At 38.3% G+C, this 18,133-nt stretch overlaps 2 protein-coding genes across 4 annotated transcripts in view; both read right to left on the bottom strand.

Moving 5' to 3' along the window:
- The window catches only part of FLACC1 (flagellum associated containing coiled-coil domains 1), a 41,065-nt gene extending 31,444 nt beyond the window's left edge, over positions 1-9,621 (bottom strand). The window contains exons 1-4 of the mRNA XM_087707189.1: positions 9,501-9,621; positions 6,172-6,318; positions 4,553-4,621; positions 1,532-1,589 (exon numbers count right to left, since the gene is read on the bottom strand). Of these exons, the coding sequence (XP_087563315.1) occupies positions 1,532-1,589; positions 4,553-4,621; positions 6,172-6,275 (231 nt within the window). The 5' untranslated portion in view covers positions 6,276-6,318; positions 9,501-9,621. The remainder of the gene's footprint in view (positions 1-1,531; positions 1,590-4,552; positions 4,622-6,171; positions 6,319-9,500) is intronic.
- Positions 9,622-12,923: 3,302 nt separating this feature from the next.
- The window catches only part of TRAK2 (trafficking kinesin protein 2), a 33,526-nt gene continuing 28,316 nt past the window's right edge, over positions 12,924-18,133 (bottom strand). For all 3 annotated transcript variants that reach the window (XM_087707153.1, XM_087707160.1, XM_087707166.1), the window contains 2 exons: positions 16,862-16,961; positions 12,924-16,558 (listed from right to left, as the gene is read on the bottom strand). In XM_087707153.1, the coding sequence (XP_087563279.1) occupies positions 15,889-16,558; positions 16,862-16,961 (770 nt within the window). In that variant the 3' untranslated portion in view covers positions 12,924-15,888. The remainder of the gene's footprint in view (positions 16,559-16,861; positions 16,962-18,133) is intronic.

The following is an 18,133-nucleotide window of genomic DNA, read 5'->3' as shown; positions in this document are numbered from 1 at the left end:
CTCTCAGTGCACATACAACAATAGTGATAGATCATTATCATAGTCATTGTAAAAATACATTCATCATAAAACATTAGACACAACACTTAGTGGTAGTCATGGATACTAAAGCAATCAACATGCTAGGATACCAATTAAACAATTTAAATCGTAAGATACAAGCAACAAGTTACATAATGATGGCAATACTGCCTTTCTAGATAGTTTGACAGTTTTGTGGGAATTAATTGTTTAGCAGAGTGGTGGAATGGGGGGGAAAACCGTCCTTGTGTCTAGTATCTTGGGAAAGTGAAGGAAGGAAAGGACTGGAAAGTTAATTTGAGAAACAAAAATCGGCAGCATGATTAGATAAGAAGGGGAATAAGGATGAGAAATTAAGAAATATAAAGGTATTATAATTATTAATAATTAATATTATTAATAATACCACCATTAGCCCATGCCACAGGATCTTAGGAACAGACCAAAACAGTGTTGGATGAAAGACTTCATTCTGATTATCAAAGGATGAGATATATAGTCAGAAGTAAAGTATTGATATCTGACCTTAATCATTGCCCGGATATCTGCGAGACCGTCTTCTGCCACATACCTCCCAACGGCCGATAAGATCACACAGGATGGGCCTTCTCCGGGTGCCGTCGACCAGACAATGTCGGCTGGCGGCTCCTCGGGGGAGGGCCTTTTCTGTAGCTGCTCTGACCCTATGGAACGATCTACCCCCAGAGATCCGGACCCTTCCCATTCTCTCGGCCTTCCGAAAGGCTACTAAGACCTGGCTATTCCGGCAGGCCTGGGGCTGTTGACCTCATGAATGAGGTCCAGCCCGACCTAGATTGAGTGCATGATGTGTTTCTTTCTTAATCTGCTTTTCTTTCCTATTTTTAATTTTTATCCTTTTTAGTGTTTGTATTTTGTAAGCCGCCCGGAGTCCTTCGGGATTGGGCGGCATATAATAATAATAACAGTAGACTTATATACCGCTTCATAGGCCTTTCAGGCCTCTCTAAGCGGTTTACAGAGTCAGCATATTGCCCCCAACAACAATCCGGGTCCTCATTTTACCCACCTCAGAAGGATGGAAGGCTGAGTCAACCCTGAGCCGGTGAGATTTGAACCGCTGAACTGCTGATCTAGCAGTCAGCCTGCAGTGCTGCATTTAACCACTGCGCCACCTTGGCTCATAAATTCATTAAATTTGAATTTGAATTTCATTAAATCCTTATTCTGTGGGATAATTAACTTTTCCCTTATGCTTCTACTTCACTGAAATTAGTACAAGGGTTTGACTTTTCAAGACAAGGATGTTACAAGGATGGAAGAAAGAGAATGATTAAAATAGGCTTCCTTAATTTGGCATCCTCTGGATATGTAAAAAGTATCATTGCCATAATCACATTCTGACTATCATTGTGAAATGTGTCAACCCACACATGTAGAGTGCACTAGTTTGAAAAAAAACCCGAGTTAAAACATTCATATTCTAAATACAATCATAATGCATACAAAAATAATAATATATTTTACTTACGTCTTGAGGCTCTCTGCTTCTTAATGCTTGCGCATAGGTTTTGGTGGAAAATTTCACCCTGGAAGGAAAAAATAAGATTATTTAGACTACCAGGGAGATAAAGGCATTTGTCAAAAATTTGATCTCTGCACAAAACTAGAAAGAACACTTATATCTGGATGTCACTTTGGAAAGGAAAGCTTAACAGAATACATAAAAAGAACATCTGATATAAATTACCCAATTACCCTTCAGTAAGCACTTTTTATATTCTCTACAAACTTGGTAGGTATATTGCCAATAAATTTTTAAAAAGGACATACTATGAAAAATAAACACTGTGGTGCTTTATTATTTTTCCTAATAAGATAAGAAATATATTTTCTCTCATTCTATCATAAATGTGTCATTCATGAATAGCAACATCAGAAGATTGCATAAGATTTTGCTTAACATTTTTGTTGAAGAAGTTTTTTTCTGATTCTAGAGTCCAGTCATTACTAACTAATGCTTTCTTCAACATTGCAGGAAACTAATTTAGTTTCACATTTTGTAATTGACAAGCAAGAGCATAGGAAGATTGCTGAAATAATTTGAGAGCTAGCTAGCATCTTGCTTAGAACATCCATTTAACTTAAGCATTGTACAAAAGGCTTTAGCTGATGGCCTTCTGAGGGTTGTTGGATATGATTATTCTGCACTATCATGCTCCTATTTATAAAACTCAGTGCCTCTGTGAAAGGTAAGGATGACTACTGCGTTTGTGGTGCAATCAGAACATTGCGTGTGTTGAAGTTGTTTTAACGCAAACCAAAGATGCCTTTTAAAAAACAAGTTTACATCATATTCTTATGCATGCCAGTGCTGCGGGTGAGGTAATTTAAGGTGGTTCTGACAAGTGTCATCGCCATCTTCATATCCGGTCACATGGGCGGCAAGCCACTCCCATCCGGTCACATGGGCAGCAAGCCACTCCCACAAAGGAGACCACACCCACAGAGTAGGTTCGAACAATTTTTGAAACCCACCACTGATTGTGCAGCTGTACTAATAGTTTTATTTTGATGTGAAAATCTCATTTTGGAACAAAAAATAAGGTCATTTAAAATACCATGGCAACAAAATTGTTTTGCTTAGCGACTCCTGTCAAAGCCAGGGGCTTCTGCATAAAAATAGAAAGGACATATATTTCAGAAATTTATGAGAGACTGCTTATAAGGATTTCAGCATAAAAAAATTAAGGAATCAGGGAAACTTCCTTCAAAGAAATTAAAAGAATTTAATACATAGTAATTAAAGTATAACACGGGGGTGTCAAACTGGATTTCTTCGCGGGCCGGATGAGCATTGTGGTTCTCCTGCACGGGTCAGCGGGAAGGTGGGGAGATGGGACGGACGGGATGGACGCTTCCTGCAGTACCCTGCCAGCCAAAATGGGGGGGGGGAAGAATGTACAGGGGGCCCACACGCCATTTTAAGCCTGGACGGCCTCTTGTAGCACCTTGCCGGCCAAAATGGGGCACACAGCCTCATCATGCCCTATCTGGCTGCCAGAGGCACCGTTAGCTGGTCCGTTGCTATTTTCAGACTGATCCCGTGGGCCAGATTTAAATATCCCGTGGGCTGAATCCGCCCACAGGCCTTGAGTTTGATACCCTTGGCATAATAGATACTACCCATATTGTGCTGATATTTTACTCTTCTTTCCTTTACAGACTTTTTATGGAGAAAAAGATAAAAGAATGAAATAGCATGAAAAAAAACTATAGAAAGATTATGGTGTCCCGACCTTTTCTAAAATTCCCTGAATGTGCCAGCAATAACACAAAAAGAAATATTCATCCACAACCACTTCTACAGAAACAATTAAGCGCATGTTGAAAGACACTGTTCTTACTTTGTTGCTTTTACTATTAAATGTGTTGCTCCAACTGGCCTCCAAATCAGGACACTACAGACCAGCAAATTTAAAAATGTGTCCTGAATAGGGGAACAAATAGGCCTGGCGTCAATTAATATAGTTTGAGATCTTAGTAAAATGGGGGAAAAGTCTCATAAAGTATTACAAATATTTAAGAGCAATAGTATCACCGCGATATGTCAAAAATTAAAATATTCTGCGCTATAATCCAGGATATTCATGTACATATCATTGGGTTGACATAGTAAAAACAGTACACTGGAATAAGTATGCAGTAAATTACCCTGAGATTCTATACTAGAATTGGTGCTTGGAATGAGCAGCGTAATAGGCAATTTTGTAAATGATTATATACTTTTCGGCAATTGGTCATCTGCTCCAGTGGTGGGGTTCAAAAATTGTTCGAACCTACTCTGTGGGTGTGGCCTCCTTTGTGGGAGTGGCTTGCTGCCCATGTGACTGGATGGCAGTGTCTTGCCGCCCATGTGACCGGATATGAAGATGCCGACGACACTTGTCAGAACCACCTTAAATTACCTCACACACAGCACTGGCATGCATAAGAATATGATGTAAACTTGTTTTTTAAAAGGCATCTTTGGTTTGCGTTAAAACAACTTCAACACACACAATGTTCTGATTGCACCACAAACGCAGTAGTCATCCTCACCTTTCACAGAGGCCCTGAGTTTTATAAATATGAGCATGATAGTGTAGAATAATCATATCCAAGGACCAGTGGTGGGTTTCAAAAAATTTTGGAGCCTCTTCTGTAGGTGTGGCCTGCTTTCCGGGTCCACTGGTGGAACCTCTTCTAACTGGTTTGGTAGATTTGATGAACCGGTTCTAGCGAATAGGTGCGAACTGGTAGGAACCCATCTCTGATCTGCTCCCATGCGCGTGCATGTTTATATATAATGGACTTCAGATTGACTGTGGCATCACATCCATTTTGGACTAATACAGATTTGTCAAGGAATGGCAGTTAAAATATAGTGTTTGATCATGTGCTCTGAAGAATACTGATCAAAAACAATTTAAAATTCCCAGCATATAGATAAGGTTTTCTATCTTGTACATCCCTTGCTTTTGCATTTGATCTCCAAAAAGAAGAAACCTACCTAGAAGTAGTTGAAGGATTTAACTGGACTTTGGACTGGTCTTTAAGGATCCCTCCTGTTGTCGTTTTTCTAATGTGGGAAAAAAAACATTGTTTAGAAAGGATTAATAATTTCTTCAAGTGTCACGTCTAAAATGCAATTGGTCTTTAAGTCTCACCAGTATTTCTGAGTGTTCTTGACCTGAATAGGACTACGTGGTGTTTCTCAGCATTAGAATATAAATATTGATAACACCCATTTCTAAATTATAATTTGTCCTCTCTGGCACACAGCAATGTTACATCTTTTATTAGAACTTTGCAAATCTTATGATATTTCTACAAGGGCCTGGGAACATGTACCAGTGAGTATAGCAATAGGTTGTGTATCTGACTCTGCATTTGAAGCTTTTCTTTAGATTTAGATTAAATTGTAGTTGAAATAAGCAATGTATGCAGAGCTACAGTATATGCATTAGTATATGGGGCATTAGATAGAATGAAAAGGTCAGCAAAACAGATTGGGGGAAAAATAGCTATCATACACAGCACAATATTATATACGTGTGTGTGTGTGTGTGTGTGTGTGTGTGTGTGTGTGTGTGTGTGTGTATGTATGTGTATGTCTTCTAACCGGTTCGGTAGATTTGATGAACCGGTTCTACCGAATAGGTGCGAACTGGTAGGAACCCACCTCTGCTCATACAGCCAACTCAATGTTTAAACTGGATTTGATATTTTTCTCTACCGATTAAGTCTTCCCCAAGGACCTGGGATAGGCAGATATTGATGTTTGATGGCGTTAAAGCTATTGCCTTAGGAAGTAAACTGTTCCATGTGTAAATGCTTTTTGCAATTGACTGATGGTGATTTTCTGAATGCCAATGATTTTTAAGTAGTATTCCGTATGTTTTCAAATTGCTTTCGAATAATAATATAATATTCCTATTATACCTGAGTAATATACTTGCATTCCAATATTATATCTGATTTACAGAAACAATTAATTTGACAGTTACATATATTCTACAAACAGTTTATGTCAGGAATCAATAAGTTTTCCAGGCTCCTTATAAATCAAAAGGAACTCAGTGAGTTCCTTGCCATTTATCTTGCTCAAAGTTTAGCAGAGGAGGGGGTTCCTTGGTGTTTTTATGAATCATGAGGGCAATTTATGTTTTTTTATGGCAATGTACTATTGATAACTCTCTTAACAGCTTTTTAGTGGTTCTGTTACGTGTGTATTTCTGTCAGGATCTTATGCAACAGTATTCTTCTTAGGTTACATAAAATCCAATTTTTTTATATGCTCTATGGATGAAGTGCTTTTTCCTTCTCACAGACCTTCCTATCAATTGTATATTATTTCATCCCCCAGTATTTAGTTACTCCTTAATGAATGATTGAAGAGATGTCCTTATGTTACTCTTAAGTGTAAGGTCTCTTCTCTGATTTGGATTTTGGGTTGTTTTGGATTTCTCCAACTAAAATATGGCATGGAGGTCTCCCATAACACTCTCAAACGTTAACAAAAACACTTATGGAGATTCTGTGGCTGTTCAAATGTTCATTGATAGTTCAGCAACTGAGAGTTTATTGACCTTTACAGGTATACAATTCCATCCCTGTATTCTTACTTACTTAGACTTCTGATTCAGTGAGCCTGCTTTAGTTTTTACAAGCCTTTTACCCCTTGCTTTCCAAGGATCCCAACAAGGGCAATATAACAAGGGAGCTTCGGACATAATCTTCTGATCTTGAAAGTTGTATGTCAAGAAACCTGCAAGACTTAAAACAGGATATGAGGATTTATAGTTAATGGAGGAATTTACAAATAAGTAAATGAAATGCCAGTATGTGGTTATGTATTGAATCTTTGGTATATTTAAGGATGAAGGATGTTTAAATAACTATAGTCAAATAAAAGTGGAGGTATGATGATGTTAATATAGTAAATATTTGAGTTAAGATACTTGAATTAATATGAATTATATTTGAATTAATATGCATTATATTTGATGACAGTGGAAGAGATGCACAAAAGCCTTTTGTGTTCCATCACTCAGGCTGGGGGGCCAAATATTATACCCCTCAGACAGGGTTCGCAACTTGGGAGTCCTCCTGGACCCACAGCTGACCTTCGATCACCATCTGTTGGCTGTGACCAGGGGGGCATTTGCCCAGGTTCGCCTGGTGCGCCAGTTGCGACCCTACCTGAACCGGGAGGCTCTCACAACAGTCACTCGTGCCCTTGTGACCTCTAGGCTGGAATAATGCAACGTGCTCTACATGGGGCTGCCCTTGAAGAGCATCCGGCGACTTCAGGTAGTCCACAATGCGGCCGCGCAAGTGATTGTGGGTGCTCCTCGGTTCGCCCACATAACACCTATCCTCCGCGAGCTGCACTGGCTACCTGTTGATCTCCGGGTGCGCTTCAAGGTGCTACTTACCACCCATAAAGCCCTTCATGGTAGTGGATCTGGGTACTTGAGAGACCGCCTCCTGCCAATTACCTCCTCACGACCGATTAGATCACACAGATTAGGCCTCCTCCGAGTTCCATCTGCCAGCCAGTGCCGACTGGCAACTACGCGGAGGAGAGCCTTTTCAGTAGTAGCTCCGACCCTTTGGAACGACCTCCACATGGAGATTCGTACCCTCATCACCCTCCAGACCTTCCGCACAGCCCTTAAGATCTGGCTATCCCGCCAGGCCTGGGGTTAAAGATTAGGATCTGTCCCCACCTGAATGATGAATGAATGTTGCTTCTATTTTTTAATTATGTATTGTCTGTATATGTCATTACGTGTATCCCCTCCCTATAGGTTGTAAGCCGCCCTGAGTCCCCTCAGGGAAAAGGGCGGCCTATAAATAAAAGCAATCTAATCTAATCTAATCTAATCTTGTAACCAGCTGATACACTTTCTACAATATGTAAAGAAGGAGGAGTTGTAAAATAAATAAATAAAATTATAATTAAAAAAAGAAAGAAACCTGCATCTTCACAATTTAAAGACTTATCCTGTCCACATGTACATCGAAGTATTTCCCTGATTTTAGACGGCCACGTGTGATGGGTTTGGGGTCTAATATCAAACATGTTGAAAAGTATGTTAAAGCACTGTAGTATGTGAAGTCAACTAGATAAACAAATAGTTAAAAGTAGTATTTTCTCTTTTCTTTTGCCCCATTGAATTTGAAATTTGAACTAAATTCCAACTCATCTTCCTTTACGGCATAGACTGATTGAACTCTATGGGGATTATATTTGGGAAGTCATCATGAAAAGATTTCCAGCAGCAACATTTTTTTAATTGCTGAAAGCAGAAGTTTTTCTATTGGGACTTATGGGTAGCCAATTAAAAAAAAACCTCTGAAAAGGTTGGTTTTATATATGGTGATTGCCGCAAGATAATTATGAGGCCATGGTGGTGCAGTGGTTAGAATGCAGTGCTGCAAGCTACTTCTGCTGACTGCCAGCAGTTTGGCAGTTTGATGGTTCAATTCTCACCGGCTCAAGTTGACTCAGCCTTCCATCTTTCTGGGGTCGGTAAAATGAGGAGTCTGATTGTTGGGGGCAATATGCTGATTCTGTAAACCGCTTAGAGAGGGCACGATGAAGCGGTATATAAGTCTAAGTGCTATTGCTATTGCTATTATACGAACAAAGATAGAAAATACTGAACTATGATAATGGAGGAATGGATTGTGAAGATGATGAAATTTTCAGAAATAGCAAACTGACCTGTTTGATCCAGAGAAGACAACAAGTACTTTTATTAAAGACTGGAAACCTTCTATGGATCTTTACTGAAAACGTAATTTAGGGTGATTTATGATTTGCTGATTAAAAAGAGTTGAGTATGGGAAAAAGTAAACATGATGTAATTTTAAAGAGGGAGGTGTGAGGATCTACTTGCTTGTAACTTCAGCTTGGGAATTGTTTTTTATATATCTTTTTGTCTCATATTTTTCTTACTTTCTCACATGACTTTATTTTCTTTAATTGTTATATTATGTTTATCTTTTATATATGATTTTTTTTTAATATAATTTTTATTGAATTCCTTTCACAAATATTTTTATAACGAACCTTTAGAAAAGATTCATCCTCTCCCGAGGTGGCTTACAATAATAAACAACATAGTTCATTAGTTTTAAATAAGAAAAAATTTAAAATACAGCGAGACTTTAGAAACCCAAGCAAGCTTAGGTAGACATAGGAGATGGGGTGTGGAAACCAATTATTTTAATTATAGGTATATTATAAATCTACACCATTTCAGTGTCTGGAAAGTTTATGAGGCTATGGGCACAGAAATATTATGTGCAGTTCAGTGGTGGGATTCAGCCAGTTCGCACCTATTCGGGAGAACCGGTTGTTAACTCTCTAAGCAGTTCGGAGAACCGATTGTTGGAAGAAATATTTTGTTTTTTCCCACTTTACAAGGCTAATCCTGTAAGGAAGGCAGGAAGGAAACATTCTGGTGTTGTTTCTAGCCTCATCTTTATTGCCCTGCTTACAGAAACTGCCTCTCCGGTTAACCCTTATTCCCTTGGAACAGTTAAGGCAAAGCGCCCATCGACCTGAGCGACATTGGGTTGGCCATGCCCACATGGTCACATGACCACTGAGCCACGCCTACCCAGTTGGTCATCAGGGCAGAGAACCGGTTGTTAAATTATTTGAATCCCACCACTGGTGCAGTTGTACAAAATGTCTACATTCTCAACCCCAGCCTGACACTTTAACAAAAAACAGAACATTTTTAATTTTAAACAATTTAAAGAACAGAGAACCTGGCAGATTCCAACTGGAAAAAAAAAGGTTTTGGAAATCACTCTGTTACTTTTGTTGCATTATAAAATGACTAAGTAATAGGAACAAGCTTCAAAACTGCAGTTGGTCGTACAATAGAAACAGACGGATCTTTGCCTATCACCATTTCAGGTTCAAGAGGGAGGTTTACCGGCATTTAGACTGAGATCATCTGCGATGCCCCCTTTAGTGGTTGGCTAATATAGAACATTTAAAACCGGTGACTTCAGCATCTCCTTAGGGGAATTTAAGCTCTTCTTCACCATGGAAACAGGTCTGTCTGCCGCCTTCCATTCTATTTTTAAAGGTACAGTACATAAAGTAATTGAGTCACGCTTGTTCTTACATTATTCCAAACTAAAGGCTGTGCTCTAATACTGGATTTCCTGAACCATCAATCAGAGGAAGCAATGAATTAAAAAATAAGGGGAAGCCTTCTTAGTTAGTCACGCATCATTTCTGGCTTTTGAAACTCTGAAAAGAGATTTGTCGTGTGATATCCTCAAAACCTATATAACTTGTACTGAATGTCATGTTTGCGCAGTATTAAATTTAGTGCCAAATTTAAATACTGTGCTGGATTGCTGCCAAGGTCTAGTCTCTGTGTTAATAAACCCTTGAAGTATCTTTGTGTCAACGTGCTTTGGTGTGTGAAGAGGGGGGGTCAGAAGAAGCTGTCATCATGTATAGGGCATAAAGAAGATACTGAATAACTTCTATCTGAGCAAAGTATAGTGAATACACACGGACACACTCACTGTGTGTAGACAACATAGTGCCGCCTCCTAATATCTTGAGTTTCTACTTTCTATTATACACTGAGATGGTTGGTTTTTGCACAGTAGTCCAAAGCATATGAAAATTACCAGTTTGCTTATTCAATTTTCCCCAATGACTTCTATTTGATAGATGAGGAAAATGGAACGCTGTTGATTCCTCCAGAATTTCTGAGCAGACCATTATGCTATGCTTCTTGAGGGAACGGCAATCGTTGGCAGCCAAGTACGGAAAAATGGATTCCATTCACTGCTGGAAGGTAGAATGTGGTGGTGGTGCAGGACAACTGCTGATAGCTAATAGCATTCTACATGGCACAGTCCACAGGTGGGTTCCTACCAGTTCGCACCTATTCGGTAGAACCAGTTCGTCAAATCTACCGAACCGGTTAGAAGAGGTTCCACCAGTGGACCCGGAAAGCAGGCCACACCTACAGAAGAGCTTCCAAAATTTTTTGAAACCCACCACTGGTGGGTGCATAATCTCCCGCAGTTATCTACACATTAATAATGATCTAGTAATATTTCCTTATACATTTTAGGGACCTTTCCTTACATAATTGGTGTTTCCTTTCATACTTTTGGATTTCTAATTTTTGTTTCCATTAGTTGGCAATTGCTAAAACCTGAAAAAGTATTCAAAGCCTTCTTGATTTTAATTGTCAATTTATTTATTTCTGCACATGGTAATATTTATTCATTTACATATCTCTGTTTTTCCACTGTTGTGCAAACACAATTCCAGCAGTTGCTAACATGTGTAAAATTAAATATATATTATACTTTCAAATAGCCAACAAAATATTTCTGGTTTTAATTCCATATCTTGCTTTATGATTGCTTCTAACCACTAACTTCTGAATAGCTACTTGGACCGACCTAAGTACTAATTCATAATTTCATATCTGGTCACCTGGGCGGCAAGCCACTCCCATCCAGTCACATGGGTGGCAAGCCACTCCCACAAAGGAGGCCACACCCAATAGGTTCCAACAATTTTTGAAACCCACCACTGGCACAGTCTCGCCTCCCCTCAATCCTATTTAATGTCCAAAAAGGAGGATTAAGTGAAGTCTGCAAAGGATACTTCCTTCTCTGTGTGATTACATTAGGTTGCAATAGAAAGATAATTGTGCTAGATTGCTAAAACATCATGTTTATTTTAACAAAATCTTTTAGAATGCAAATAATTTCATTCAAAATATTCCCTATTAGTTGTGCAAGTTGGATTGGGTTAAAAGAATGTTTCCAGTTTGGACTGATCATCCCACACTACTTTCTGCCAAAAATAAATCTTTCTAAATTCATTTCATGCTTTAATTATCTCCGGATTGTAAACTGTACCGTGTTCTATATAGAGCAGGCCACCCAAATACCCAGAAATTGCAACTGGAACCAAATGTAGCAGTTTTTCAGCAGGTTCCACCTATTTTATTTGAATGCTAAATGCAATTGCTGCCACTGTATCTCTGAACATCTATATGGTTCTTATTCTGTATTCCCCAATTCCGTGAAGTTTGATGGCCACCTGTTGTGGCCCAGCAGGAGCCGTTGGAGCTGCAAACAGACTCCGATAGCGAGGGACCCTATGAGTCGGCTCTGGAAGATGTGGAGGACCCTGGACAGGGTTCAGACTCCGAGCAGGGTCCAGAGAGGCTGGTTGGCCACCAGGAGGCGCCTGAGGCATGGAGCAGCGGTGAAAGCCAAAGGGAGTTTGTCCCTGATGTCAGGCCCTGGAGCAGTGGTGAAGACGACAGGCCCTGGAGCAGTGGGGAGGAGCTAAGGGAGTTGGTTCCAGACGCTAGGCAAAGATGGGCAGATAAGCGCCAGCAGCAACTACGGAGATATAGAAGATAATTGGGGCCAGGTGGTTGTGATTAGGCTCCTCCCAAGAGAGTATATAAGAAGAGACTTTGGGAGGCGACCTTTTGCAGGACACAACCGTTATTCTAAAGCTGGAGAAGCTCTTGTGTGTATTTATCTGTGGAAGTCTGGGTTGCTGCCAAAGTCTTGTTTGTATGTTAATTACTGTGAATAAATTGGCTAGCAGTAATTTTGTGTCGGCGTGACTCACCGTACAGAGGAGGGGGTCAGAACAGTCACCCATAAAGTCTAATTCTTCAGTCATTATTGCCACTATGTGGAATAGTCTATCAACTAAGAATTAATATTGTACTTAGTCACTATACAGTACATAAATCTGTCACTTCAAGAAAGTGCTTGTTTCAAATTGAATAGTCCTGCTTTTAATTATTGTTAATCTGTTACGATCAAGATTGTCTAGACTATTAAAAACTCTCAAAATATTTTTACTTACTATATTAGTTTAAATTTATTTAAATATTGGCAATTCTTCTTTTATTGGGACGCGGTGGTTCAGTGGCTAAGACGCTGAGCTTGTCGATCAGGTCGGCAGTTCGAATCCCTAGTGCAGCGTAATGGGGTGAGCTCCCGTTACTTGTCCCAGCTTCTGCCAACCTAGCAGTTCGAAAGCATGTAAAAAATGCAAGTAGAAAAATAGGAACCACCTTTGGTGAAAAGGTAGCAGCGTTCCATGCTCCTTTGGTGTTTAGTTATGTCGGCCACATGACCATGGAGTTGTCTTTGGACAGCGCTGGTTCTTTGGCTTTGAAACTGAGATGAGCACCGCCCCCTAGAGTCAGGAATGACTAGCACATATGAGCGAGGGGAATCGTTACTTCTTCCTAATTCTTTTTTTGCCATTAGTTCCAGAGACATGCACTTTTTAAATAAATAAAAATAACTTATGCATACAAGAAAACACCATACCACCGAAATGTGCAAAAAGATGGGTTTTATTATCCAGCTTCAATTTGACTATAATATGCAAAAACAACCTGTCACAGATTATAACTTTAAGAAATGCATATTCTAAGGGGGAAAGCCAAAAAGAAATATCCTTTATTGTATGTTGAATTACAGTTGACATAATATCTCAAATGAAATTCATTTCAGGTTTTGCCTGCAGAAAAAAAATGACATCTACATTTGCATATTAAAATAGATACATTTGTTTTTTTTAAAAAGCATTCTTTTCATTCAAGCAGACTGAAGCATACATATTGTTATGAAACATATAAAGAGTTCAGATAATAATGAAATATTTAACAATATGGTTTTAAATCACATGCGCATCTATTTCTTTATGAAAAATTGGCACTCAAACATGGTATCAAAGTACATATGAAAGTGATCATGATAATTCTTCTAAGGATCTTATAGGGTTGTTATTGTTAGCTTTATCAATCCTGCAAGGTGGGTCATTCATTATAACAGCAGCTATCTGGGATAGTTCATCGTAATGTATTTCTGGTAACTGTTCCGATTGTTATTTCTTTATCTGTTTTCTATTTCCAAGGCCCATTTTTTTTAAAAGAGCTTTGGCACAAAAATACTGCTCCTCTAGCTCTCAGCTAATTCTTTTGAGAGGAGGGTCTGTAGGCATGCTATGTAATTAGCATTTTAACTTTGGAGGTAAGTAAATTTTGATTTTTCTGCTACTGGTTACACGCTCATTATTAATACCGAAGATAAAAAAATGTAAGCCAGGCCCAAGTAAAAAAAAAAAATCAGAATATGACATCTTAGATAATTCATATTTGGAAAAACTGGGGGGGAAAAAACCTTTTCAAATAAACCTATATTTACTGAATAGTTTTACAAGACTTTATAGGATATGGTTCAAAAGAAAGGAGTCTGATTTTCAAGGTCTTGTTATCAGCGACAGAAGAAAACCTTATTAAATCTTTCTTTTGAACCATTCCAACAGAAATAATTTAAAAAGACAAAAGATATGAAATCCAATTAGGAATGGCCATTCGAAATTACTATGATCTAAAAAGAATTTACATAGTATATAAAACATGCATCAAATCCACAGTAGTTGAAATATTGTGCTTGGTTCCCTGTAGTTACTGCGGATTATCTCGAATGCTTCTGCTTTATTACCCAGGTTTTTCTCGGTTTATATAAAAGTATGGCAGGCTGCTTTGGAACCTAACTTAAATATTCCCTTTTATTTGTCTTGCCAAGGAAAGCAAGTTTTTAAACATCACAAAGGAATTGCATTTTACAAGCTTAAAAAAAAAAAATTAAAATATACTTATAAATAGAATTAACCCGTATATAGAAGCTTAAAATAAATACATTTTTTTACTATTTACAAGCACCATTTACAATTTATTAGCTGTAACCAATGGTGCCAAGCACAATGATTGATACCGAGACTGAATTGATAAGCTACTTTGCATGGCTGTTTGCAACGTTGAAAACATTTGCTTAAAGGAATCCTTCTAAATCTTCACCTAGAATGCCTATTCAAGGGGGGGAAAGCCCTTACTTTTGATTCATTGATATATAAAGCTACCTGGATGGTTTACCTCCAGCCCAGTTAGTATTTCTGAATGCACCCTATGATGTCTTTAATATGGAGAATAGCCTTATAAAACCCACAGGTAAATAATATAATCATTTTTGGTGCTTAATTTTCAAACCATTCAGCTTTTATCTTATTCCTCTCCTGCTTGATCTATGGCGAGAGGGCTATTATTTGTTCATCGTAACTATAAATCAAGCAGCTTAGTTTAGTCATGACACTCTTTGCAAGTGTTTTTGATTAGCAATTAACTGAGCAAGTGAGATGTGCGTATTTTAAGAATCCCTTCCTTCCGTTATCCAAGTATAGAAGAAAAAACTGTGCCCCCTTGTGCTTTTTCTCCTTCCCATTTGTTTCACATTCACAACTATCCCAATGTGCTCATTTTGTGAAACACGAAATTCTGCCGTCCCAAAATTGCTTCGGAAACTTTAAGCTTGGAATCTGTCTTACACTTAATTATGAATGGAAATTCTTTGTCTACTGCAGCTAGAATAGCTGTAATTCTGTTTCACATTAATACAATTGTGCCTATTATTTTGTAAATATTGCGAGATTTCTCCCTGAAAGCTGTGCCTTAGCTTCCCGAGAATCAGAAAGTTGTTATTTGTATAATGTATTTTAAAGAGATTATTTTTATTAATTACTGATTGTGTTTCAAATGTATGGAATTTTCTCCAAGATTATTCCAACATTAATATGCTAAACATCTTCCAAATATTGCTACGTATAAGGTAATAAATGCTTGCTTGCCAAATATATCCTCCCAAATGTATATATAGAACCTCCACAAAGCACATAAACTTGACTTTTTAAAATGCTGAGGTTTTTTTGTTTGTGCAACAGAGTACCTAGTAATTTTGCACTCCTAGATTTCTCCTAATGTGTGAGATTGCTTAATAAAAGAATATTTCACCTGATCTTTCTACATTAGAATGAATCGGATTTCATCTCTATAAACAGATTGCACCTGTTATTTGAAGAATGCACTTCCTTACAATCGTGTATAATTTGAGATGGCCTATTTATGCATACAGATCTCTTGGATGACATCCAATAAAACATATTCTAAAATAAAGTTGCATAGACATTTGCTTGTTCTTTTAATATCAAATGGTAGAAAATGTATCTGTTTGCATTATTTAATCATGACGATGTGTTTTCAATTGTCTCAAGACGATTGAATGTTATTTCCTCGATTTTCTTCTTTTCTTAACTTTTAAAATTTCTTACACTGACCCTCCCATATCCCATTTAGCCACATGCCTTTGTTATTCAAACAACCTTATATTTAATGCAACCATTTTTACTATCTTTCAATTTCGAAGCATTGGTTCCCCAACTAAGAGTGTCTGATGCTAAATAGCTCAATCCTCTTTCAAGACCTCCATTGTTGTGGAGGATGTGCTGACTGGGCCTGCAAGTGCCCCAATCAAGACTGGAAGACTGTGGTTCCTTCTCAAGCCCCCCATCAAATTGCTGCCTGCGCTAACATACACTCCTGAGCCCTGTCTTTGGAGACAGCTATTTTCCCTCTGACTCTTTCTGTAACCCCCTGCCTCAGGCTGTTTGACAGCTCTAGCGATCCCCAGTTTCTTTAGCCTCTCTACGAGATTCATCTTCAACTGTCCTGCATCAGGATTCGAGAGGTTTTGTCCGTACAGTTCATGTAATAATGTTTCAGCTGGCCGAGAGGCCAAAAAATTTTCAGACACACATGCTCGAGACTCAAAAGGCTGAGGGGAAGAACAAGGGGAATGCAAAGGAGAATTTGGAGGGGTTGAGGGCACAGCAGGCATCTTGGGATGAGGAAGCAGGGGTGTTTCAAGTTGGACCGGAGTGTTGTAAACCGTGGCTGAGATGCCTTGTTCTTGCAAAACTTTTGCTAAACTTCTAGTGCTACTGAAAGTGGTGGTTGAATCTCTTCTGCTTGTAAGGAATTCTCCAGTACTAAGCTTATACAACATGGGTGGAGAGCTGGTAATTACACTGCCTGTACTGCTACAACTTCCGGAGCACAAGGGAGAATACAAAGTACTGGAAAACAAAATAAGAAGATAAAACACATTAAACACGGTTATTAACAACTTCTGTAGAAAGTGCAAAGGAGGGAGGGAAGGAGATATTCCACATTTAAGGTCAGAACCTCGGTGCCAGGCCAATTTTAGATCTGCATTACATTGTACATATTCTTTTTTTCTTTATTTTTATTGTTTTCTAAAAAAAATTGAAATGTGAATGCTGCTAATTTAATTAATATATCAAGTGTATCAAGTAGATGTTCAATTCCATATTGCCTGAATATAATCATTTTTTAAGAGTAATAGTAAACCTCCTTACCTGGGTGTAACCTGTGTAATATCAGATGGGTGAAGTATTCTACAGGTAGTAAAAGTAAATGTAGAGTTTGTAGAAGAAAGACATTTCCCTGGATTGGAAGCTGCAATGCAAATTATAACATATATGATGAAAAGGAGATGGGAAACATACTAGCAGGCTAATGAAAATCTGAATTAATGCAAAATTAATTTAGTAATTCAATGCAAATAGAGGGAGGAAAACATGATCTATATTACTTTAAATCATCTTTCTAACATAATGCTTAAGACAGATAAATTACGACTTTTAAACACATTTTGCTATTTTAGAATGGGCTACTGTGAATATGGCAACTAGGAAACAGTTGAAATATTCTTCCCCATTTGTTAATCATAGTTAAAAATGTGGAATATATTCAAGCATTCTACAGCTCTTCTTTGGTCCAAAATCTACTTTTGCAATTAATAGTGTTTAAAGGATTCTATTCAGATTAATTTCAAGAACTGGATTAATTCTACTTGTTAATGTTAATGACAGGTAAGTACCATGCCAAGATAAGCTCTAACTATAATTAAATCAAGCACAGGTAGTTCTCAGCCTATGACAATAGAGCCAAAAATTTTATGTTGCTAAGCAAGGCAGTTGTTAAGTGAGTATTGCCCCATTTTATGACCTTTGTTGCCACAGTTAAGTGAATCCCTGCATTAATGTGGTTGTTAAGTGAATCCATTGACTTTGCTTGTCAGAGGATTGCAAAAGGAGATCACATGAACCTGGGACCCTGCAACAGTTATAACTATGAGATAATTGCCAAGCGTCTGAACTTTGATCACACAACCACAGTAGTTGCAAGTGTTAAAAATGATAAGTCATCTAAACAAATATTTATAAATCAATGACTACTGTATTAGTGGGGCGGTGGACAAGAGATGGCGCTCTCGCCTCACAATCAGGAGGCTGTGAGTTTGATCCTAGGTATAAGCAGACATTTCTCTCTCTGGCCATGAGAATTTATCTGCTGAATATAACTCCGCATTGGCGACAGGAAGGGCATCCGGCCAGCTCCATTCAATTGCCCAGACTCCACCCCGCAAGGGATTATGGGGTTCATTAAAAGATGATGATGAATAACTACCACACTTGTAGAGAGAATTCAAGAGAGGAAGAAGCCAAATCTCATGGTCACACTGTAAAATTACTTTTATGTGAGCCCCAGCTCAAAACTGTCTTTGTCAGTATCTACTTTACTGTATTAGTTATTATCCTTGACTGAATGCAAGTTAATCTTTTACT

This window comes from Thamnophis sirtalis, unplaced genomic scaffold (genome assembly GCF_051295495.1).
Source record: "Thamnophis sirtalis isolate CommonGarterSnake01/CBP01778 unplaced genomic scaffold, rThaSir2_p1.2 scaffold_1, whole genome shotgun sequence".
In the NCBI taxonomy this organism is placed as follows: Eukaryota; Metazoa; Chordata; class Lepidosauria; order Squamata; family Natricidae; genus Thamnophis; species Thamnophis sirtalis.
Note: the sequence above shows the minus strand (reverse complement) of the source record. Positions and strands in the feature narration are given on the sequence as shown.